This window comes from Numida meleagris, chromosome 2 (genome assembly GCF_002078875.1).
Source record: "Numida meleagris isolate 19003 breed g44 Domestic line chromosome 2, NumMel1.0, whole genome shotgun sequence".
NCBI classification, from domain to species: Eukaryota; Metazoa; Chordata; class Aves; order Galliformes; family Numididae; genus Numida; species Numida meleagris.
Window position 1 is genome coordinate 23,906,153 of NC_034410.1, and position 26,471 is coordinate 23,932,623.

Consider the following 26,471-nt stretch of genomic DNA (forward strand, 5'->3'; position numbering starts at 1 on the left):
TGTGGCGTACTAGGGTCCAATATGAATGAATTTGACTCTGTGTGCATCATTTCATTAGAAGTGGCAAATTACATTGTACTTACAAAGCAGTACCTGAAGTGCCTTACAGAACCATCTGGTCCACATTAAGAGCAATGTAAAGAGCATTCATAAATCAGGAATGCAGAGAGGTAATCTGCTATCCACTGTGTTCTCCTGCTGTCTAAGGTCCAAGGTCTAGACATCAGAACAAGGGGACTGACTGACTCATGTACACGCAGAATGTCAGAAAGAAAGGCTGAGTATCAAAGGTTACAGAACTTAAAGGAAGACTTATATACCTCTGTATATTAACTCTCCAATTTATGCAGAGAGTCATTTCTGTGCCCAAATTTCACTCTGTATAATATAATGCTGCAAAGCAAGAGTCAGTAAGGAAACATGTTTCAAAGATTTGAACAGTTCAAGAAAATGAGTAAATAGATGTATGCAATAGGTGACTGTCTGAGCATCCTAACAAATTGTACTGATAACAGACAAATTTGTTTCAGCAGTTTTCAGACAATTAACTTGCTTGAAAGTCCCTAATGTCTGCACTAGTGCTGAGATAACTTTATGAACAGCCTTAGAATTTTTCTTTAATGCAGTTCACCTCTCTAGAGGATATCCAGAACAGTCAATCTTAGTCTCCATGCTTATGCTCATCCTTCTTCTTTCTGACAAATGTGGAACATGACCAAAAGGTTTGTCTGGCTCACGAGGACCACTGATGTGTTCCAACACACCTTTTTACTCCTCACCACTACATAGCTAATACACTTTTGCAGTAGAGCTGGTTCTAAAAAAGTTTAAAAAAATAAAAAGACACATCAAAACCAAATACAAAGAAAAAAGTCAAATGAGAATTTGAGAATGCAACACATTTGCTCTTTTATCCCAAAGAAGTTCTAGTTTACTGTTCTGCCACAGAATTGGTCCACCTCTTAGCTACTTTGGAGTTGAAGCAGTCAATACAAAACTTCAGGAAATACAAGTTAATCATGTGATACCTGACGTCCTCTTCATACAAAGTTAATTAGGCTCTGTTCTGCAAAGTCAATTTGAAACATTTGTCTCAATAGCATTAGCTTAATTATTCCTCATCAAAATGATACCACCACCTACTGTGAACTAACATACTTGTGTAAACAAGAAAAAAAGAAACCTTGCAGTCTTCAAGCAGTTTCCCATTTTAAAACTCTCCAGTGTAAATATGAATATAGGCATTAAGTATTCAGAAGGAATACAAATAAGACTCTCACATATTTCACCACTTCAAGAATCACTTTTCCTACTACAGAGTATTTTTGACAGTAGTGCTGAAATGCAGATAATCTGTTTATTTTTTTATTAGCACAATATTTTGCTTTCTCTAACAGGGTACCACAAAGTGTGAATAGCCAAAAATTCCTCATAAAAGAAAGACTTCTTTATATACCACAAGCAAAACTAAGTAGTATTTCCCTTTCTTAAATTCAAAATAGGTCACAGGGAAACAAGTGGAAAGGGCTTGCAGCAAAACATTACCTTATTGGATATCAACACTGAATTAAATACCAATTTAGTAAACATGCTGTTTACAGATAGATGTATTTCTTCATATCAGTCTGGCAAGTGGGTCTAAAATGTTCAATACTTACTTATCATACTTTGACTCATTGAATATAGGAAATTTTCAAAATCTGAGGTATAAGTTTCTGATTTCATTTCTCTATCTACATGACTTTCTGCACATTAACAATTAATTTAAAAAAAAGAAAAGAAAAAGAAACAGCTGGCGAAAATCAGCTTTTTACCACCAGCTTATCCTATTTATCAACAATATTAAAGTCTGGCACTTCAATTGTAAAAGCCCGCATGGTCTTTCTTGCAACTTTCCTACCAGCATGGTATTTTGCAATCTTTGACTCTTTTTAATCTTGATACACTTTATTGTATTAGACCCACCAGCAAGAATTGGGTGAACTCTGGATACGTTAGGTGCCTTTTTCTATCCTTTCCAAAATGCAGCTGTACGAACTCTGAATTCCAGTTAAATGGAATGTGCTGATGAATTGTGGTCTGGCCAAAAACTTGCTTAGCATCCTCTGGGAAGAAAAGAAAAATGTTAATTTAATAATAAATAACAATAGAGACAAGCATATACTTATACAAGAAAAACAATTACATTATTTTCTAACCCGAAAGCAATATTGTTCATAGAAATCAGTAACATACTGCAAAGTAAACGTAATTTTCATTATTAACCAAAATCATAGTAAATGAAATGTTATGAAACCTTCATAAATACAATCTCTTGAATAGTCTTATTTGTGGAGTTGCACAATATTTGATTAGAAGAGACTCAACTAGATATTCTAAGTTTCAAAGTGAAGCAAGAAAGGATCAAAATTAAAAGACAATTTATAAAAAGATGACTAAAGCTAACCAATATTCAACATAATCTTTTCTAACCATGAACAACAAAAGTTTTGTGTCACTACAATTCAGGCTTTTGTATTATTCTAAGAGTTTTCCACATTCAAAAAAAGCAGTTTATTAAAACACCAGCATTTCACGATCCACTTTTCTGTAGTTACTTTACAGGAATAGTTGCATGCAGGGCAGGGGGTGGAGGGACATGGCAGATAGAACACAGTCCTATCTCAACCTTCACCAAAAGCAGACTTCAGCAGTCCCTGCTTTGTTATGAGGAGCAGGGTGAAAAAGTTTGTTAAGTCACACCTTAATGCAAGGTTGATAGTTTAGTCTACTAACCCTAAGCGACTATCAGTTATTATGGACTTAGCAGATTTTCTGGTAGTATACTGCATTTTCGGCGAACAAATACTTTTTGAAACACATCAATTTGCAGTAATCAGTAATAAGGACAGTATGTTGCTGGAACTGGAACAAAAACAGCAACAAGATCTGAGGAAGTCCTTGTCTTTCAGACAGGTCTCTCACACAATGAAGCCCACTTCAGTGCAAGAACAGAAGACATCTCAAAAAGACAAGCTCAAAGTCAGAGGTTCTCAGATGCTGTATACTTTCCTAATATCTGCATGAGCCCCCTAGCAACGTCAGCCAGGAGCCAGCTCTCATCTCCTGCTTGCTCCTGCAGGCATGGAGAGCTGGTTCCCAGGAGACACTCCCTACCCACAGATAGGGCCAGGAGGTGCCTTCCCGCTCCCTTCACACTTTTCAGAAGACCAGGAACCCAAACTCTCGGCTCCTGTCTGTCTGTGAGCAGCAGAGCTGGAAGCCAGTTCCCAGGCGTGACCAGGGCCTGGAGGCAAGAAAAGCAGCACAGCTTTGTGCAGGCTTGCCTGTAGAACAAGCTGGAAGCTACCTCCTTGGAGCCAGCTTCCCTCAAGGCCTAGGAGCTGTCTTCCAGCTCACCTCAGCACCATAAGCAAAGTGGGAGCCAACTCCTTGGGGCCATGAGGTCTTGCCTCCTGCAAAGCGTGAGTTCTGGCTTCTGGCTCAGTCTATGACAGTCAAGCACAGCAGCTCTGCTGGCCTGGGGAAACCCAGCCAGGACAAAATTCCTCACTTTCAGCCAGTGAAGCAGGGAAGAAGTGAGAGTCAGGACAGAATGGCTGAGAGTCAAGAAGCTGTCAGAAAGTGCCTAAGTTAATGAAGGCCAGAGTCACAAGAAAAAGTGGTTCTGAGGTGGTGAAAGAGGCAAGCGTCCTGCTGCACAGGCCACAAAGACCCAAACTCACTGCGGTTGGTACTACCTGCAGTGATTGCTTCTTCTAAAGCAAGAAGGCTAGGAATCATGGAGAGAGCATAGATGATACTGCAGACCTCTTCATATCTCAACAAAGTCAATTGTTTCATCTTTAAGAAGAAATCATCCACTGAATCCTGGAATCAGTGGTTAAAGAACAAGTTGTATTTAACTTACAACAGAAAAACTGATCCTAGTTAAACACAAATTCTTAAAATTCAAATCTTCAGGGCCTAACATCCGATGAGAATTTTCTCCAAGAAACTTGAGACAGTGCCCCCAGGACAGCATTGTTCATTCATGTCTTCAAGATCCATTTACAGCAGGCTTGGATCTCGTCAGCCAGCATTCTCCAGACACAAAATTCTGCTCTCAAGTCAACTGGGAGGAAAAGTCAATCAGTTCAGAGTAAGGTACTGTCCCACTACTGAATGCCTTTCATTTAGGATGCTTCCTACTCACACAGCCTAAAGCAGAAGTCACATGTTGCTGGAGATTACCTTCCAGCTTTCTGTTGGCCTTTTTCCCCTCAGCCTCAAAGAAAGGAATCTGTATGAAGAAGGCAGTCTGTTTTGTCCACAAACAAAAGGAAAGTTGTCTCTTTCTCACAGCAACTAATCTGCTGAATGAAGATGTGCCCAGAAAATCTACAGTACCATTGACATGTCTGTCTCCCGCACAGCACTCAGATGCTTGTCAGCTTCTTCCTTCTCTCCCATCCCATTCTCCTGAATGTACACAGAACAAGACACTGATTCTGTTTGAATTAATTTAGAAACAAGTCACCACTTATAAAAGCTAGGTTCGGTTGGGCTCCAGATTTTATTTTGTTAGAGAAAAGTGCTTTATAACTTGATGTGAGATAACAGTCAGGAAAACCTTAGTCAATAAAAAGACTAAGTCTCAAACTCTTTTTGATGAGACCAGGCTCCTTACAATCTTTAATTTTTGTATGTTAACAAGTAAAGTGCCCTGTGATTATAGCATTATGTTTCATTTGATTAGTTATCACACATAGGCTACATTGTAAGTACAACATATCTCGCTCCCCCAGTTGTATGCCTTGAAAATACTCCTTAGCTGTGGTCTACAAGAAAAATTCCAGCTCAAGAAAATCAAACAGTAGGAAGTGAAAAAAAAGGTAATTTCCAACTAAAAAAAAAAATTAATATTGGCACTACAAATAGCAAAAGGAATCTGCAGCAAAGTAACTTAAAACCTGATCAAGTTTGATAAAGCCCAACAGAGATGAGAACAGAATGACATCCTCAGGCTTTGCAGTGAGTCCTTTTTGACCATTTAAAACTACAGTCTTCCATAAGGTTGGGTGCACCACCAAATTCTGCAGCCTCTTCCCTCTGTACCACCCCGAGCACAAGGATGAGGGTCTGACCAAAGAGCTATGGGAGAAAGAGCTGAGGGAAGCCTCAAATCTCAGGCTCTTGGATCTTGCCTGAGCTACCCCACATGGACACTTTTGTCTGCCCCCTCCTCTTGGCAACCCTGACCCTCTGATTCTTTCCAAGGCCTACCCATGAACCTGCCTCATCATTATGGGCTTGTCTGGTGATTGCTGGACTCTTGGCTGAGCTTGGTCACTGCCATCAGACCTGCTGTGCTCTCCTTACTCAGGCAGCATGGGACAGTGCCCCTCAGTGCTGAAGTTTCTGCCTGGGCCTGTCTGTCCTCATGTCACCTTCCCTTCATTGAGGGCTCACAGCAAGCTGCCCTTGCTGGTCGTGGTAACAACAAAAATAGTATGATGAACTTGTGAAAAAGCATGTGCGTAAACAGACAAGAACATACAAAAAGGCTGCTCTAAAAGTCGTGCCTCCTATTTTATTACGTTGGCCTACAACATCAGAGGCAGATGTTGGGTTTGGCAGTAGAGATTGAACCTTCCCACTGATACTCCGTTAGATTTTGTTGCTGTGCTACAGATGGCAGCAGAGGGGCAGTCTGACTGAATTCCTCCACGAGGAAAAAATGACACCCACTGACACTCATCGATGTTTGCTGAACATTTATGGAGACCAAACAGTGGATGTGAGCACAGCGGTGCGTTTCAGCAGTGGCGACCGTAACAATGGGTCACCTCCGCTGCAGCAGACTTGTGAGCATGGCATGCAGGCTCTTGCTCATTGCTGGTGAAAATGCATAGCTAATGGTTGTGACTGTATCAAAAAAAAAAAAATAGTGTTTTGTAGCTGAGATTTTGCTCTATCAAATAGTGTTATCAAGTAGCAATATTTTGTATTATCTTCTTTCACTGAAATTGTTGGTTTTATCAAAAGTTTGGGCTAGCTTTTCTTTTCCTCTTACTTACTGTTGTTAACTTCAAACGTGCAGCAAGGAGTTTAATTCAATCCTTCCATGGTCTGGCAACTGGTCTATAAATATGATGTTTTATTTTGGAAAACATAAGATCACATCACATCTGCTCAGCTAAGATGTAAAATAATGATTTCCTTATGGATAGTGGAAGTATCTGACTGAATTGTCCATTCATCTGCATTTACCCAGAAGAGTATAATACTCTGGAAGAACAACAATCATAATCACCTCCTTGATCCTGCCACTGCTTTGTCAAGAAAATAGATTAAAATAGTTTTATACCTGGCATACTGCAAATAGTTTGATTACTATGGATTGCAAAGGAAAAGTACTCATTTTTTTTGCAAAGGGAGGGTGGAGGGATAAGATCAGGAACAGCTGTCACAGCCACCTATTTCCACAGGTTAGAAGCCCTGGAATAGTACACTAATGCTGTATTTTTCTGCCTCTTAATTCCTTGCAAAACACGGACTACAATCTATTCCATAATTCTGAATTAATAAAAAAAATAGGTTATTTCTTTCTTAAAATACCTAGGAAGATACCTGGCAGAACTCTCAAGCTGGCACAATAGAAAGTGAGCACATAATTTGAAGATAATGGGATTGTATTACATGACTCAAGAAGGGTGGAGGGTTAATCTGAAAAAAAGATAGCAGCTCAGGTCAGTGCAATTTATCTGCACTCTGTCATGTACGACTCCTGTTTTAAAACAGATCCATTCAAAAGAGTGTGAAACCTTACATTAATGCACCCCATCTATTTAGACTAACATCCATTTCACCTGCACTTCAAAAGTGCAGCTATACACACACATTTGCGTATAAATACCTTATTTATTTTTTTCTAAACACAACTGAATTCACTTCTTCTGTTAAATTTGTGTGTTTGCACGCATATAGAATCATATGACCATAGAATCATTTCAGTAGGAAGGGACTCTTTTAAAGGTCATCTAGTCCAAACCCCGTGCAATGAACAGAGACACCTACAGCTAGATCAGGTTGCTCAGTCTGGTCCAGCCTGACCTTGAATGTCTCCAGAGATGGGGCATCCACCACCTCTCTGGGCAACCTATGTCAGTGCCTCACCACCCTTATTGTAAAAAAACTTCTTCCTTATATCCAGTGTAAATCTCTTCTCCTTCAGTCTGAAACCATCTCCCCTTGTTCAACCACCACAGACCCTGCCAGAGTCTTTCCCCTTCCTTCTTATAGCTCCCCTTTAGATACTGACAGGCTGCTCTCAGGTCTCCCCGGAGCCTTCTCTTCTCCAGGCTGAACAGCCCCAGCTCTACATATATATATGTTTAAGCAGTAGCTTATTCTTTTTTAACAGAACTAGTTACTCCAAATTCAGAAAATCCCCAAAGACAAAATTAAACTAAAATAATAAAATGGCAATATTAACCAATTTAGCTATGTTGAGCTAGTCCAGCTGTGGACTAATGCTGAATGTAACGGACAAGACGGGGTATTACTGCTTAACATAAGCCAGTGCTGCTTGTACGTAACCAAAGCTGTTGTATCAAATTCAATGTCCCTATTTCCACATGGTAAGTGAAATCATTATCTGGACTCATTTCTGTTACCCATGTCATTGAGATGTTAAAAACAGAGGACTTTCAGAATACAGACTGACTCAACATCTTTCTTGACACTGGCAGGGCTGACTTTTCCGTAGTTTGTCCAGAAATACCAACTTACTTCAGAATTCACATGGTGTTTTGTACAGCAGTTTAAAGCACCAACCAAAGTGATAAAAGAAAACTCCTGGCTTGGAGAAATTATCCTAAAAGAGCATAAAAGTTATTACACTTTACACTCCAATACAGACATAAGAGATCTATTTCTTTAACAGCTATTTTGCTTAGATAGATGGTATTAAAAAAAATCACTTTCTTCCTGCAAAGCATTAACATACATTTTCCCCCACTTAAATACTTCAATTTCGAATGCACCACAAAATGTACTCCCACAACAGTACTGTATTAGTATAAAACTATTTTAGTTCAATTAAAATGTCTAACTATCTACCCCCAAACCTACCTAAACTGTAATTTTCACTTCGAGCACTTCCAACATGTTCTCAGTTTTGTTTTCTTTTATCAGCTTATCAAATCAGGTCCTGCATTCCAAATGTTGGAAAAAAATAGTCATTAACTGCTAGGTAACAGCAGATTTTCCAATTTAGAGAACTGAAGTACACACACTATGAAAGCATGTGTACTTTGCATCCTGAAATTTCATATTAAAATTTGTAATAACAAAATACCTTGCCAGCTTTTAGGGCCTGCCTGAGTTTTTGCCTTCTAATTTATAATTCTAGGGCAATTTGAAAAGGAGGTGGAAAATAAATAAATAAAATCAAGCTTAAAATAGTACACTTATGCTGCCGCAGCTTAAATATATTCTGGTGTGGGAGCTTCTGGTTCCTCTCCAAATGCTGCCTAGTAATCATGTTGTTCTTTTTTTCCCCTACAGCATGTACAGCTGCGTGAAAGATGGCTAAACCTCAGCTTACTGTTAACCAAAGAGTGACCTCATACAGTTGAGATTTACTCTCACACTGGCTTTTTTCCCACCTTTTCCACACCTACTTTTTTCTTTTTAAGTAGCATGAAGTAGCGTCAGAAAGCACAATGTTATAGTCATTTGAGCATATACGAATTATCCCACCAACTGGAAGTGCTCTCTGTTACCTCTGTCTTTTAAAATTGAAGCCATTGTAGTCAATCGTGCAAATCTACAGTTAGCCTTTCATAAAAAGTGGATTCTTGACCCACTGACTGAACTGGAACATCTTCTGAGGAGTTCTTTTGTTTCTGAGAAGATACCATACAATCCATGCATGTCAATCTGATACAGGTGTGCTACTGCATTCAGAAAACACTCCTCATAAGCAATTTTGAAAGTTCTGAAAAATCGTGGCTGTTCTGCTTGTTTTTATTTTTTTGGAATGCAAGCCTGTCATTTAAAGAAGTGCAATAAAGCTCCACATGTAACAAAAAGTGGATACCTTCACACACAAAAATGGATACCTTCATGCACAAAAAGTGGATACCTATCACCTCCAGGTAACAACGTATTAACATCTGGAGCAAGTAATGGAAAGCAAAAGCTTACAATGGATTCAAAGATGCTCTCATAGAATGAACTGGTTGACCCAGCACATCTCCAGGTAGAAAGGACACTGTGGTGTGACAGCATCTACTGAAGCGTCAGCACCCTTAGAGTAGGGTTCATAGCAGGGAAGAGGAACTGGAGGATGAAGTCTTCACTGAAGACTCAAATGTGAAACATATACTTCTTGAGGTTTGAAGGAGCAACAAAGGCTTTATAGCACATGTGCATATAGGTGATATTAAGAACAGTATTACTAACCAAATGTCATTCAGATGTAATAGGTAGACTTTAAAGATGACAAAAAGCAAACAAACAAACAAGAAAAAAAAAAAACCAGAAAAATAACATTCCTGGTACAAATTCTAATACAAATTCAATACAATTTTCAGCATCATTCCCTTTCAGAAGAGACATACTAACTACCGAAAAAAATGAATTGGTTACGACTTTGTCGCCATATCCAAACTATTCAACAAGGGCAGAGCAATATTACAGATTAAACTTAATTTAATGAAAACATTATCATAGAGAACATGCTGCTGTCTTTGTGTTTTTCTCCCAGTCAAGAGATCCATGACAAACTTCAGGTTTCACTCCTCTGCTGAAGATGTGCTGACTGTATTTGTCCTCTTAGCTTATCTCTGTTCTGGTTGTATGTGCACATAACCCCAAAAACTATGAATACAACTCTTCATGACATACATATACATACATTTTCCAATTCAGTTTGGCTGTGATTTTTGACCGAGATGAGCACATATATTGTACTAAACACTCTGCTAAATACTGCAAATATCCAAAAGAGAGGTTCTTTTCAAGAGTACCATATCTCTCAGCAATTAAGATTCTGGATCTAAGCATGTCTGCTTCTTCTGTCCTCCTTGGATGTCATTGGGAAGTAACACGAATTTTTACACTGAGTATTACATATTTGGCTTACAGAAAAGGTTTTTTAACATTTTTTAAAGATGCAAAGCATTAAAAATATTTCTGCTGGAGCTGCGGACATGCATAATTTCAATTTATTGGCAACAACATTACATTTCTTTGTTACCTTTCTTGGCATCCTTAGAAGTCAGAGACAAACTGCCAGAGCCTAAAGACCACAGGCTTGGAAAGCACAAGGCCCATGAGGGCATAAAACTAAACTTACTCCCTTTTGCCCTGAATAATAGTAATTTAAAAAAGAAAAAACAGATCACTTCCACCAAGGTAAACATAATATGCTGAATAACTAAAATAAAGTATCGTCTTATCTTCTCTATGCATCACAATCAGCATGACTGTACATTGTGTCGATGCACACCATGTACAAAGGCAGGATGAAAGAATGGACTTTTCTAAGCCTGATGGAGGGCAGGCTAAGGGAGGACCTCATAGCTGTCCACAACTACACGAAATGAGGGTTTAGGGAAGGCCAAGAAGCAATGGATGCAAGCTGCAGCATGGATGCTCCCAACTAGGCATCACAAGCTTTTTTCCACCATCACGATGGTCAAACACTGGAAGACGCTTGCTCATAGAAGCTGCAGAGTCTCTGTCCTCAGAGATATTTAAAGTCTCCACAGCCACCAGAGCAAGCCGACCTTGCTGGCAATGCAGGGAACTGACACTGGCCCTTTCTACCTAAACCAGCCAGTGATTCTGTGACCATTCCTTGTTTTTTGCTAATGAGATATGCTCAGTCTTCAGTCAGCTATCTGTCAACAGGCTGCTTTAATTTAAAAAGACAAAATGGAAACAAGAAAGATCAAACCAAAGCACAAAATACAGTTCTAGGTGACTTACAAAACTCAGTAGTATTCCCTAGACCCAATGAAACACAACTGCATGGAAAAGATAGAACTTCCCTTAACATTTAAAAAGACAGGATCACTTTGTGACTAAATATGCTTTGTTTTACTTAAGATGCCTTTATGGAAGTCTGCCTAGTTAAATAACACGTTAGGTAGAAGAGAAAACAAAATAAGAGAAACCTGCCAAGTTGACATAAGTTAAGAAATTAAATTCTATGAGAATAGTGTTGAGTTCAAAAGTTGCTCTGAAGAAAAATACATATACTTGCAAATCTTCCTTAAATACTCTATTTAGAAATAAACATATTTGTGCGAAATGCACTAGAAACAACAAAATATATTAGAGACTAAACATATTTTATACCTGTAACACTGCAGTTGGTAATGCTGCTGTTGGGATCATCATCATGTAGGCCACCATCAGTTATAAACCAATAGATATTTCCTTGTGTAGTGTGAACTAGCACATCGTGAGCTACAAAAGGTTTCAAACTAATTTGAACCAGCAACAGAAACCTCACTGAGAATTAACGAATATTGCCATTCATCAAATGACCAAAACTGAGAGCCTCAGCAATTCACACTGGTAGTTCAGATTTCGCTTTTCCTTGCTTTACATGCATTTGAGTGTACTGGGCTGGACACTGGTAAGTTAGGTGTTGCATAAGCAATTATAAATCCCATAAGAAGAGCCAGGTCATATCAAGCAAAGCATAAATAATCCTCTGTAACAAGAGCAAACTAGCTCACAAAATCTGAACCTACCCCTCCAGTTAGGAAAGCAACCATTAGGCTCCTGTAATAACTCTTAGTATGCTGAAAGAGTGTCAGAGCATTATCACAAAGAAAAAGCTCTGAAGCTCATAACAAGAGCTGTATACATAAACCTCAGTTAGGAGCTACGTGTTTTTAGAAAGTTTACAAACAAGTGTTCAGGCAATTCAAACAACAGATATGCAAACAGGAGTGCTCAGTAAGATGCATCATTAATTTATGCATTCCTCTAAGAAATGTGTACTGCTACAATTAATAACAGAAGCGGAGAGCCACAATAGCTGTTGTCTACATGTAAATAGAGTTCTGTTATGAGACAAAAACAGATACATTGCTCAGCTCCACAGTTGTTATGCCAAACAAGCAACAATTTAGAGTTTGGGTTCCGTATTCCCTCTTTTTTGCTGCTTGGGGGGTGGTTTCTGTTGTTTTTTCCTTTTCAACGAAAAGGCTAACCTCTTTTACAGCATATTCGTATTTCCCTGAGCAGCACTGCATAGCATCCATTTTGAAACAGCTTCAGTTGGAATTAGAAGACTTTAGAAAAATAAATAAATAAAATGGAAAACTACACACTACAAACTACCACAGCTACTTTTCAAAAATTATGAGAGAGTAAGAATTTTTGTTTGGTGGGAAAATTTACTTCAAAACAAATTAATGAAAATCTTTAATCCTGGGTTCAGTGCTGGTTGCCAGCACAGTCTCAGGCAATCGCTTTTGTTTTTCTACCTTTCCTTTCTCTGTGAGAAAAACCAATGTGGACAATGTTCCTTTTGCCGTTCATTAGGGCTGTGAGAACCTGTATATGAGAAAGAAAGTTCCAGTCCACAGATATCCCTTCTGTGTTATTCACTGCTCAGAATTGTTACCTGTCATCATTTCGTTTATCTATTCAAAATTAAAGATGAAGGTTAAGACAACTTAGTTTTTAAATACTGACATTTTTACCCAAGTATCTCATGTTTTTTTTAAATACCATCTAGTAAAGCATTTCAAAGGGCTCTGTTTCTTTAATGAGGCATTAAAATACAGTCATACGACAAAAAAGCAACTCTACTAAGTCTCTTAAACCCCTGGACTTATATTATCAGCTTTTATGTGCCTGTCAACACTCAACAGTAAGAAGCAATGGTTTGCTCTTTGCCTCGAATTTAAAAGCCAGCTAAACTTCCTCCCACTTTCCTGCTGAGAGCTTTAACTCCTTGCAAACTCTCAAAGCTTTGACACTTCAGCAGCAGATAAATCTACAACATGATGCAACAGCCAGGTGTGGACTGAGTCAGCCACTGGCTACTAATTTACTCCTGGCCATTTCATTCATCTCGCTAAAGTAATAAACTAGAAATACTTTCCAGCCCACCCCACTGCTACCACATATACACACTGCTTGCAGATCAGTCCTCTTAAATAGATGCCAGCTCTGTCAAAAGAACTATATACAGTTAACGTATAAATTGAAAGAACTGAAACATTAGAAATCGTACAGATGTCAACATATGGCTAGAATGCAAAGGAACTTCAAACTAAGAAGCTAAGTAAGAATATAGTATTTTTCAATAAAATTACAAAGCATTAAGTGCTAAAACTTCTTTACTCAGAACATTTTCCTAAATATCTACAGCCTGAATGTGGCATTCAGTATAAAATATCACTGACGCAAAACCCATTATTAATTTGTTTTACAAAGGTATCAAGCTAAGTGCACCTGTGAAGGAATACGAATTGGATGACTTGCTTAAGTGAAGTTCACAGCCGGAAAGCCCTGCATTCCATCCAGTATAAGCTAAAATATTTACACCATTTTCTCAGTACACAGAAAAACAGTGACTGCAAAGATAAGCCATGCTGTTTCTTTACCTCAGTAAAATGAGATACACACTAAGAATGGGATCCTTGAGATACTACACATAACAGCAGCACAGTGAAAAATGATCCTCTCCCTTTTCTCCTTTTCCATTCACACTGTAATTCCACAGTACATAAAACCCCTATTTAAGTCTCCTAGCCTTGATAAGGACTTGATCCTACTCTCATTCAAGTTAATGGAAAAAGATCTCATAATTAACCTCAAAGGTGCATGACTGAGGCACTGAGTGGCAAAGTAATCGTAATAGTTTATTTGTTAAAATATTAGGTTTTTTTCATCACAGAGAGGAAAACTAAACAACTTCTTCCTTACAACAGAAAACATACACTAGCTTTATCTAAAGGTCAGTTGGTATTGCTGAGAAAGAGCAATACTGAGACAGCTCTTATAACCTTCTTCGAGGGTGGAAGCTACACGATACTATGCAGAAGTTACAGATATCTTTTATGATTTCAAAGTGGGAGAGGAAGGAATTAAAAAAAAAAAAAAAGATATCTGAGGTTCTGCCAACGTTGGCATGCTTTCTTTTTCAAATACCTTAAATACAGCCTGGCATAAAAGTTTCTGTCATCACTAAAAAGACTTCAATGGGTTTCAAATGCCAAACAAATCCCTTGACTCACTGTGTCTAACCCCAAGGGAAGCATTTACCAGCAGGAAAAATATGAACAAGAATGCCAAAAGTTAAAAAGTTAAGTTGGACTGATTCAGCATTCAGATCAAACAACTACAGTTCTTCCTAGATTATTAACAAGTGCTCCGAGCAACTGGGGGCTCTGACACAGACAAGAACCTGCACATCACAGGCATTCCAGAAACCCAGGTTTGTCTACACTGGAACAAAACCATTACTAAATACGTGGACCCTCCTGATTTAAAAGCATGCTGTTTCTCGTTGTCTCTCTGTCCACGCACATGAACAATACTGTTAGGCACAAAATAATTCCTCCATCAAGATTAGCAGATTTTTTTTTTCTGAAATTCTTTCAAATCCTTTAGCACCCATAGTCACTTCTAAAAAAAACTGTTCTAACAAGCAGTATTGCACACAAAAGACACGTCTTCAGCAAACTCAACAGAAAATCAAAATAATGACAAAATGAAAACAGACACAAGAAAAGACACTAAGCCTTTCCACCAGCAGCAACTTCAAATGCAGATTTTTGTAGATGGTAGAAGGAAGAAAACGATGCTTCAAGCAATAGTAGTAGATCTTATCAGTTTAAATGATCTGGAAAGATGCAATCATGTTTTATTTTTGTTGCAGGGCAACATCAGCAAAAGGCAAAGGGCATGTGAACCATACAGGGGAAGATGGGAAAGACAAGAGTCACTGCCACCCAGTTACATTTTATTTCAAACTGTTTAATAAACAGTTCAACAAACCTGAGGCAGACGGATAACTCCATCCAAATGTAACAGATTAGAAGTAGCAGTTTTATCCAACATAAGTATTTAGGGTTAAATAAGTCCTCCATACTTTTTGAAGAACAGTTCAATGTCTAAAGTTGCTTAAGAACAGTATTTTCTGAGTATTTCTTCCAGACATCACCTTCCTTGCTCCTAGGCAGGTGGCAGATACTTCTGCAGATATCAAAAACTGTCTCTATGGTGTCTAAAATAAGCAGCCTCTTAACCATGTTTTAAACTGGCCTAAGTATAACACATTGTCTGTGCAAATACACCACCAATGCATCGCTAAATTTTCAGCGGGGTAACAGTGTATTTATTACTGAAAAATCTCACAGAAGAAAACTTTAAGCCTAGGAGGAAGACAGCTTGCAACACGGCCAATTTAAATGAAAAATAATTCACAGTAATTTCAGACTCAACATTCGCCCACGTCCTCTGGCAACTTTTCTGTGGTTTTACAATCATTTCCTATAGCCACCTTTCACTGTTGTTCTGATGACCTGCACAAGCATGCTGGGGAAAAGTAGAAGTGACCAGTTCTCCAGAGAAACTCATGAAGATGACTGTGACTTTGACTTTGTATTATACACATGGACATGACTTATAGAAATTCAGCCAGAATCCTACTTGGCACAAGTATAGTTCTATTACCAATTGCTGTGTTTCCTATGGTAACAGAAGGTTAAATATTTGGCATAAGTAGAGATTTTTAAATTGAGAGCATACATTTAAGACCATTCTTACCAAAAGTAACTTCTCCTTTGCCAGTCTTGTCAAATAGCTGAAAGGCTACTATGAACAGTGCATCTGGAGCACACAGGACTGATTCAAATGCCACAAACTCCTGAAAGGATATCAACCTAAAGGAGGAAGAGAAAAGCAAGAGCTATAAAAACTGAAATGCAATATAACATGGATTAAACAAAAGAATTAAGATCACATAAGAATACGTCCAAATTGTCATCAACAAGGATTAAAACATCCTAAAATGCCCCAACACCAACACTGTTAGCAGCCCTTTACATTGCTAGATGGAAACAACTTGGTCAACAAGCAACTGTTGGGCTTTGCAAGTCACAACAGAACAAAAATAAGCCCAGCACTCCACGCAGCTACATGCCACAGCCTTCATGTCCAACTGAACTGCCTTCTAGGGAGTCAACCAGCCACCACGGGCAAGATTTGAACAACTTCCCTTCATACTCAGTGCTTGAGGCTTTTAGAAAGCAAATCCATTCAAGTCCTACATATTGCCACTCACTTCTTAAGGAGCTGATCTGAATATGTTATGTTAGCTGACTTATTAGTCACCTCTCACAGCCCTCAAGTACTGCAAGTTGAGTCACAGATCTTCAAGCAGCAGTCTGCACATTCTTCCTCCACCCAAGAGCACTTTATTCAAATTCATCATCATAGCCAGGTTCCCAATAAGCAAGTGCAATAGCAGAGCAGATAAAAGCAAAGGTGCCTTTCCTTAAGATAGTTAATAAGTAGAAATGTATAATTAGACAACTTGGCATTGTTTCTAGCAGTAGACTTGATACAGCAAAGGCCGTGAGTAGTTTTAATTTCTCCAGGTTACACTACCAGGAGTTTAAATGGAGATGAAACTCCTTTTCTTAAAGGGACAAAGGCTAACCACCCCTCTGCTTTGCTACTTTTTTTAATGATTAGGCTGCACAGTTTAAAATCATCCTCAAATGTGTGGCTGCAGGGCCTGCTGGCAGTCTGAGATGTTTAAGGTTGCCCTCTCTTCGTGCTGTTCCACAGCAGCGTAACGAGTGTGTAGCTTTTATGGCTTCACATGGCAGCGTCTGGGTAATGAAGATTTATTTCTGAGACGCACAGAATTCCATGTAACAAAGTATAAGAAAACACACACAAAAATAAGAACAAAATTTTTTATTATTATTCTTTAGAAACTAACCATAGCCTTGGGACATCTACTCAGAATGACACTGCAGCTGGTTCAATGAGAACTTCCAATCAGCATGCAATAACAGGGAAGAATGATGTGTTTAAAGAGGCTGGAAAAGACATCCATCCCACTGAGTCATGCAGACCCATGACTGTACTGCAATTTCCAGCCACCCTGTCTTAAGGGATTTTTTTTTTTTTTAATAAGTCACAGAGAAGTGTGCTTGCCATCAGCAACCAAACATCCACAGGGTAACAAAAGCTGATTTCCATGAAGAACATGAAAATATGAGAAGATGAGTACTATCAAATGGGTACTATCTAAAAAAAGCATGGTTTAGAAAAGGTCAAAAAAGCTGTTCTACTTTACCTCCCCTCAAATGTACAGACACTAAATAGAATTGAAAGAAACAGAGTCAGAAATATTCTAACGACTAACTAACTTTGGGAAGTTGCCACCATAGGTTATTATGCAGCAAGAAAAATAAATAAGAAACCTCCTCAGACATTCTTAATATTAAATTCACAACTGATGATGACAGTAAACATAAGCATGCCTTAAATTTTATCAGCGAAGCCAATGACTTCCTACATAAGCGCACATCATCACACAGGCAGGTTGCTAAGTCATGCAGACAGACTTCAAATGGCAGAAAACTTCCATCTCCCCTAGAGCCAAAGGAATTAAAAAAAAAAAGGGAAAAAAAAGAAGGAATTTTTCATTCAAATATAATCCTATACACCAAAACCTACATAGTTTTGCATTTACACATATTTGCTGCACTATGAAAGTTGGAGGTTATAAAAGCTCTTTATTATCTGTTATTATTTGTTACATACCTGACAACTTCCACAACAGCAAATAGATACAAAGAACTGAGTGCTTCTGTCCCAAAGATTATGAAAAAATAGCAGGCAGCAAGACTGTAGAATAGGATTGTTTAGAATCTAAAGTACCTGCCAACATCGATTTGATAAAGCTGCTTTCTGCGTGAAACAACAACCAACGTGTGTCCTTACTAACAGATCCCAACATACTCTGTGATCACAACACAGAACAGAAATACAGCACCCTTCCCTGCAGAATCCCAACAGAGTGTACTCTACACTGTTACACCTGGAACTGATTAAGACTCCAAGCATTAACACCACTACAAGATTTTATACTGGTAGAAGCACTGTTTGTCAGTTCTTGCAAGCAATAAGCCCCCTCTAATAAGTCAGGGATAGATGACAAAAATAACCCCATATTCATTTTTTAAAAGAAATTATTCATAGCCCTAGGAAGATTAAAAGTGTACAAATTGTGTGGTTCTGCCCGACTATTAAAGAAGAGACATTAATATCTGCTGTGCCAGCTGAATTCAAATTAACCCAATTTTTACGTGTTAATTAAACCAGCTATTTTCTTCTTATTGTATTTTTGCTCCGTAAGTAGACTAGCCTGCTAGTGATTCCCAACAGATCTATTCTAACAACAATGACGTATTCATTTACTTCTATTATGACCATACAATACAGTAACTGAGCAGTAATTTTTCACAGTCAATTTCATGTGTGATTCTTAATGCTTAAAGATGCTGAAATAATGTGTACTACATAGCCATATGCTCACTTCTCTGTACTGCACAAGGGTAGTTGCCTGGGTAACACATTTTCTCTCTGGTTTAGCATCACCCTTTTGAGTTTAGCATAACCCTTCACTGAATATCATTAAGTGTCATTAAACAGCACATATTAACACGGACTCCAATATACTACTTAAGAGTTATTTTATCTACATAAACAAGTGCTCATTTATGTTACAAAAGCAGAGAAAAGCCTAGTAATTTTAACAGTGCAAAGAGAGGAAGCCGAAACATTTACCAAAATTTTACTTCAGCACTGAAGATAGCCTACCCAACTGGTCAAGTCTTTCTTCACCTTTGTGTTCTCAGTAATAGTGCCAACACTGCACTATTTACTCAGGAAGACTGAAACATTGACATTTTAGAACTTATCCACACACAAGAGCTACATGCCAAGCACAACATATGCATTTGGTGTAACATTGCTGCTATTTACTATTCTCTCTTTTCTCCCAAACTTCTTTCGGTGCTCATGCCCACGGTATCCGGGCACCACACAGGTGTAATGCATTTCCACCAGAGAAAGTCCACATGCAGCCATACAAACTAAAAAAGCCATAACCTATTGCTATAATAAATACAAATGCAGCGATTAGGAGATTTCTTCAGAAATCAATGCATATGTTTCTACTGCATCAGCAATTCGAACATGATAACATAATACAACACAAATTGAAGCTACATCTATTATTTTACGCTGCAACCTCGGTAAACTAAGTATAGTGTAAACTAGTGCATTAGGGGATAAATTTATATCCAATAATAATGGAAAATGCTGATATTTCCAAGTGTTACTTTTGAATAGTTTGTCCTTTCTAAAAATCAAGCACAGAGTATTTCTCTGTTAGTACAGTCCAAACAGAGATGAGGAGTAAACACTTATTTTGTTAGACAGATGTTTAGAAGTACAACAAAAGATTGAAAAACAATACGTACAGTAGGCAAGATGGAAAATGCCCAGCCTGTTGCTGATAGGCCTTCATAAAGCCACAGTATTTCAGGTAACTTTACGGTCCAGATGAATCTTAATTAAGCATTTTTTTGAAAGTAGGAATGAGAAACTTAAGACCATGAACCAGTCAAGGCTCTTAAATCCACTTCATACAATCTATAGCCATGTGTCTATATGACTCTTTAAAAATCTCCGTGATTACTGACCTACTGCTTTGAAATGCTTCTCTGGGCATCCGCAAGAAAAGCATTTCCTTTCCTTAAAGGAAACTTTAAAAGATGCCCCAGTAAAAGGCAAGAAGATAAGCCCACCTCCAAATATTTCTGCGCCCTTAGATGGAGACAAAACTTGCTCCCATGGCAACAGATATTCACAGAATGTCGGAGTCTGTCTTTATAGGTCTTATATCTTTGTCACACCAACAGCAATCCCTGTGAAACTCATAATTTTTGCCAGTGCAGGAATTGTGCCAGAGCTACACAAGACATCTTGTCCATGGCAACCACAGTGAGATTGCATGTAAAAGGTACCATTCTCTGCTTGCAATTTTCTCATTCTAGTTCAAGTCTCTGAGAAAAAAACATGCAAGAAGCAAATTCCCAGTGTTGTGCCCACTTCATCTACCTACTCTGTTCTACTCCAATGCCACAGAATTTACAGTAGCTGCCAACTGCTAATAATATGCTAAGTATAAGAGAAGTTCATTTCCATGTTCAGAGTTCACACAACGGATTTCTTCAATTCTGGGGCTAAGAAACCCCCTGCCCATCTATTTGCTCTGCTAATGAGTCAGTAGCTCTCATGCTGTCTGCCTGTCACCTTTATGAGTTCCAGATTTCAGTATTTCTCACTGACTACACGTGGTATCCATACATTACGTCTCAGCAGAATTAAAAGGAATTAAAAAGCATTTTAGATACGTAGCTAGGAACAACTCCGGCAATTCTGGGCTCTGATTCTGTTGGTGGTCACATTCACCAATCTGAAGAACAGATACTTCTTCAGAACAGAACCGAGGATCCCAGACACTGCACTTCTACTTCTAGAAATAATATAGCAGTAGAACAAAATTAACTTGCAGTTGCTTTTGCAAGTCACCTCCTTTTTTTCTACTAGGAATAGAAATAGATTATTGAGCAGACTTTCATGACCTTAATATCATCTCTAAAACACTGACAAGTCTATTAAAATGAGAACAAACAAAAGCAGTTTTGTACTTCACTTTAAAACCAGAACCTCTGGACTGCCAAGCTGGAAAGAATTCAACAAGAGAAGATCAGCAGGTCTTGTCGCCATTCTGAGGGGTTTTCACTCCAGCAACAAAAAACAAGTAACACTGCTTCAGACGATCACTCTAAGAATTACTTCATGTGCCACCAGCAAAAGGTACAAATTCCTGGTCACATGGCAAAAAATGCTACATGGCCAGATTAGAGGGATGAATACTAATCACTTTCTGAACTTTCTCCACTTTTTTACATAATAGTGTAGCAGCTAAACAAGAAGACAGACTGAATACCAAAAGAAAATCTCCAAAGTCATGATACAAACACACAGTCACCTGTCATTGCAGCTTGGCCTGCAGAAACAATCCTTACCCATGGCAGAAAACAGCAATTAGAAGCTTCAACACTACGCTGCAAAAATGCTGAACTCCTGCAAGATCACACCAAATTACAAAATCCCAATGTGTCAACAAGTTCACATAGGCTACATTTTTCTATTTTGCTCCCTCTGACACCAGCTTCTGCTTGTAAGGGAGGTCCAAATTACAAGGTATGGATTATACTCACAGGCTTCTTATTACAAAAATGGATCTAAATATGTGCAAGCCAGAAAATGCAGTTTTACAGGCATCAAACCAAAGGAGGAAATCTGAGAAATGTCTAACGTTTTCAGTCAAACACTATCTGAAGCACCACCTTCTTGCTGCCATTAAGCCAATATTACCAAGGTGATCTTCTATAGAATTGTTTTACCAGGAATAACAATCATTACATTAACTTGCCTACAAAGCTAAAAGAGCCCAGCTGCCAGATACCTGATGCCGCCTGAACAGGAAAGAGCAAAAGCTATCACAAAAGTTCTCAGTTAAACATGCATCTGCTCCCTAAGAAGCCTGCGTTTTCTAGTCATACGTTATTTATCTCACATTTTACTCTCTGTATCCTCTGACATGAGTCATGCCTGAAGTTTTCTGGTTTCTGAAAATACCACAACTACAGACTTTAGGTCCACAGCTAATTATTCTGAAGTTTCTCCTTTAAAGATTATTTTAAGGCAGGGTTCAAAATACGCGTTCATATGGGTGAAGAGACAACTTGCCTGGGCAAGTACCAGAAGGAAAAGCTAGGATTTCATTAAAAAAAGTGGGGAGGAAGATGGAAGGGTAGCTAATCTTGCCTATTGGCAAAGTCAGCCTTTCAAATGCAAACCATGTGCCACCAACCTCACTGCTGTCTTCCCAGAACCACAGAGTGGCTCCCTAAATACCTTTGTTGTTCTTCCTCCTTCTTGAGGAATAATGGAAAAAACTTTTATTAATGCTGCAACAAATTTAGGGAAAGGCACTTTTTTGTACTGTTTCTTCCTACATGATCTAAACTTATTTTGGAATGCTATTTGAATGTGTTTGTGACACATACATAGAGTAAACAGAGACAGAAAGACTCGTGGAAGGAAAGGGAAGCAGGACTTAGAGGAGCCAGCCAACAAACATGAAAGGTTCAGTGAGTTAAAAATACATAGTAGAGAGAAAATGGTTTGCTCAGCTAAATGCTACATGCAGCCCAAAACATTGTTTCTACTCTTTCCACTTAAAAGATACTGTAATTTCATTATGTATTTGCAGGCAAGAAAACACAAACAGAAAACCAAACCAAACCAAAATAAAGAACCACCAGCCTTGTTTTGGAATGAATGGTTTTGTGCTTTTTAAATGAACAACAAAGAAAGAAAGAAAAAAAAAAGAATAAAGAAGAATAAAAAACCAGAAAACTTACCCATCTTTTGTCTGATCCACCACACCTGCAAGGAGCTGAACAGTGTTTGCATTAGGCAAACCATCTCCAATTATCTTCAGGTAGCGTGTGACAAAGTCATTAGGAGACATGAAGAATTCCCCATTCTTCTCCACACTTGCATACTGTCAAATGAACACAATATTTAGTGTCTCAACTGCATCTTTCTCCAGGCTCCCAGTGCCACAGGCATTATCCCCAACCCACAGCTCGCAACCAGGACCACGCTTACAGGACAGTTCTGCTCTGAATAAATTAAAATCTACAGTGGAACAGAGTAAGCAGCAAGTACTTAAACAGCTGAAGGCTTTGCTCCCTAGCCAGGAGAGAGGCAGATACATGATTATTTGTTTATTACAACAGCAATTTCTCCACATTTTTTGTTTTGAAGTAGAACAAGAAGCACACATGCATTTGCAAACATGTATATGGCACTTTAGGCCCACTGAAACCCTAACAGCTATGGGATACTCCAGAATATTATATTTATCTAGAATGACTCCTTTGTGTAGCTGCTCTACTTTGGCACAAGGAGGGTTTACACCCAAGAAACAACTCTGTTACGCTCGTGGAGTAAATGATCCCACAGGAGCGTCCACGTGGGGGTGCTGTCTTGGAGCAACTCCAGCACAGCGGATTCAGCCGCAGCTGGCCCCCAGGAGAAGGAGAACCTACAGCTATTCCTCCTTGGCTGAACTGGAGGAGTTAGAGAGTAGTGGTTTGCAGGACACTGTAAGAAAAAAAGCAAGAACTTGGACACGGCAGCTTAGCACAACGCAGAAATAAGAAGAAACATCTCCAATATACAGTAGCCTATGCCATACTGGCATTCTACTCCAGAAACAGCACCCAATATACATACCTAAGCATATTTGCTCCCAAGGTAGACTTCCAGGAACAAGGTGCATATTCCTTTTTCTTGATATTAAAATATTTTAAAAATAATGCATAAATAAATAACAGTGCCTTTTGCACCACCTTTACTCTGATTCCTTAGTCAGCCCTCAAATTTGAAAGCTCTCATTTTTGGTCAAAGGGTAAACTTCCAATCAACCTAAACACTTTTCCCAGGACAACGAACAAGTACCAGGAGCAGGAAAGTAACTTGTTAATTCCTTTAGCATTCTAAGGTAGAATAACAAACCGCCGTTGAAGCTCCCCACAGAGCATTATCCATACTGACGCAGTAAATAAATTCGAAGTCTATTGATATTTTGAAGTGTACTTCAAAGACACATGTTTTGTTTCATGTTCCTGTGCCTCTGCTAAGGGCAGGAACTGCCAGTTTTCATTTCAGAGCCTCACTGGTGCCTGCAGAGTAGCGTTATACCTGCAGTAGGCATATCACTCTCAGAGGGATGCCAAAGTGTAACAGTGAGTAGATTATTTTCTTCTAGTGCTATATAAATACAGTCTTCAAGTACAACAATATCTTCAAGGATTCAGACTTCAGGGAAGCAAGCCCAAACAATACATACCTTGCTTTGGCATCTATATATTGGTTAGCATTTAGGGACTCATGTTTCAATAGACACTGTTTCTATCGCACGCTTCCTAGCTGATATTCTGCAAGGAATTTTCAATTGTATACTTTTATAAGAACTAGCAGATCAATTGATTTCAATGTAATCATTTGTAGGGAGACAGAATCTTTCAGAAACCCAGCCTCAAAAACTTTTAACACAGCTGCTATTGAGAAACAAATCAAATAAGACAGACAGTCTATGCTTCTATATTTCATTTTTTTCTTCCAGGCTAACCCCCTGCTAGGGCACTCAATAACAGAAAACAGCACAAGGTTTCAGTGTCCCCCTGTTTCTTGTCATTGTGATTTACTCAAATGTGTTTGAAATCCAATCACGTACTCTCTGCTACATATAGAAAATGACCTTGGAAAATGTCAGCTTGATCACTTTGACTAAAATCTAATCTCTTAGGGGTTATGGTAGAAGACTTAGAAAAAGTAGACTTACTGTTGGAAATTATCATAACAAAAAGAGAAAAACATCAATTCTATTGGTTTTGGAGAAGAGGCATTAGGAAATGGTTCTTTACATTGTATTTTTCCCCACTTTGGCAATTATACCCACAGAGAATTTGATATTATACAATAGTACTTAATGGCTTTTGGTAACTTATTTCCATACTTTCTAGATACTCAAGTATTAACCAGTTCAACTCCATTTTTAATAAGATCTGCAAACACTTTATTGGGGTTTTGATGTATTAAAAATGCTAAAAGTTCATTGTAATCATTTGCATTAGACTGCTAGTCACATTTAATTCTACACAGTGGGCACCATTTCTATCTGGGAGTCTTATTTTTTAGCTCTTAATTGAAGAAAAAAATGGTTGTCACGTTATTTTATAAGGGAAGGCCCCACAGTTTGCAGAAGCAACTATATTGGCCCCACTGTTCATCTGAAACAGCTTAATTAACACTGGCCATAGCTTTCCACGCTCAACATAACACACTCTCTCATCCTTTTTTCCCCTCTCATCAAGTGGCACTATTTCTGTACTACCATATTCCTGAGCCAGAGGTCTACTCCATCTGCCTTTCCTGTTGCCTTAGTCTTGCTCTTCAAGCACTGACCTATGAAAATCCCATTCTTTTTCAAGTCTTTTCAGTCTCCTGACAAATAGCAGTTCCAGGGCTTAATAAGTTAAATCTTGGCTTTCACAACTGCAAATCTCATTTCAGAGCTTTAAATACTGACAGTATATGATAAAACTATAAATACTGACAATATACATAGTGACACCTACACACATAGTTAATAATAGATCACAAGGACCAATGGAAAATACGGCAAGAAGTGCAGGGAGTCTGAGGAATGACAGAGAGACGGAAGGAGGAGGGTGGAACTTGGAAAGAATTTAGTTCTTTTAGGCACTCACCCCCTTCATAAAAATAATTCAGATACAAGAGGCTCCCTGCAGCACTGTGGCACTTAGCTCACTAAATATTAATTTAGTGGTTGGTAGCCCTGCCCACACCAGGGGGATTGGAACTAGATGATCTTTCAGGTCTTTTCAAACAAACCATTCTATAGTTCTATGATTTTTACCCCAACTTCAGTCTTCCTTTCTATATCAGAGTACCAAATTACTGCAGGCACTGTACTAATAAATCTTAGGAGGTTTAGTAATATTTCTTTATGTTTAGGTAATGGGTCAAAGAAATCCATGCTCCAGAAAAACACTGTAACACATTTCTCTTAAGTAGACAAAGCAAACGCACAAGTAACTTCATTGCTTGCATTTTCTATAAGAGGTCAACTCAACTCAGAAGGAATTTAAGCTAAATAATAAATATATCCACCACTTCAAAAGGTGACCTTCACAACACTTCTTCAAATTAAAGAAGCAAGAATTACGCTGATGGATGGAAGACTGCAAGGATGGGAGAAGAAGGTTTACCAAATGGTCTAACAGTAAGGTGTCTACACTAACATTTTACCATGTGTAGGAACAATACTGAAACTCCCACCCCATTCTCTGAACAATGTGGGTTTTTTCCTCTAAGATAGTAATACTTCATCTGAGTCAATACAATAATCACTCAGGAATGTATCTGACTTCTTGGTGAGCATTGTTCAAATCTGATAATGGTATTTAAGTCTAACATGGTAATAATACAGTGAATGATTAATGGTTGGAAAAACTATCAAGAGTTGTATGCTGCAATAAAAGAGCAAAAGATATGAAAAATTTAAGCAGAAAGAGTAAAATATTTACTTTATACATACCTTCAAAAATATTGTTTTCAACTCAGCTGGATCAGCTCTCTTGGTTAGAGCCACCTACAAGTAAATAGAATCATATTAATATCCATAATTTAAAGAAAAGATGTCAAAGTGTCACTTAAAAGAAAGAATTCAAACAGCAGAATGAGTGATGAAAACA

The 26,471-nt window shown here is 38.4% G+C and overlaps 1 protein-coding gene across 1 annotated transcript in view; it reads right to left on the reverse strand.

Annotated features, from left to right (window-relative positions):
* The window catches only part of SLC25A13 (solute carrier family 25 member 13), a gene marked incomplete at its 5' end in the record, with an annotated part of 91,228 nt that overhangs the window by 45,713 nt on the left and 19,044 nt on the right, over window positions 1-26,471 (reverse strand). Inside the window, 4 exon segments of the mRNA XM_021388557.1 lie at window positions 1,966-2,105; window positions 15,790-15,905; window positions 22,545-22,687; window positions 26,315-26,368. Coding sequence (XP_021244232.1) covers window positions 1,966-2,105; window positions 15,790-15,905; window positions 22,545-22,687; window positions 26,315-26,368 — 453 coding nt within the window.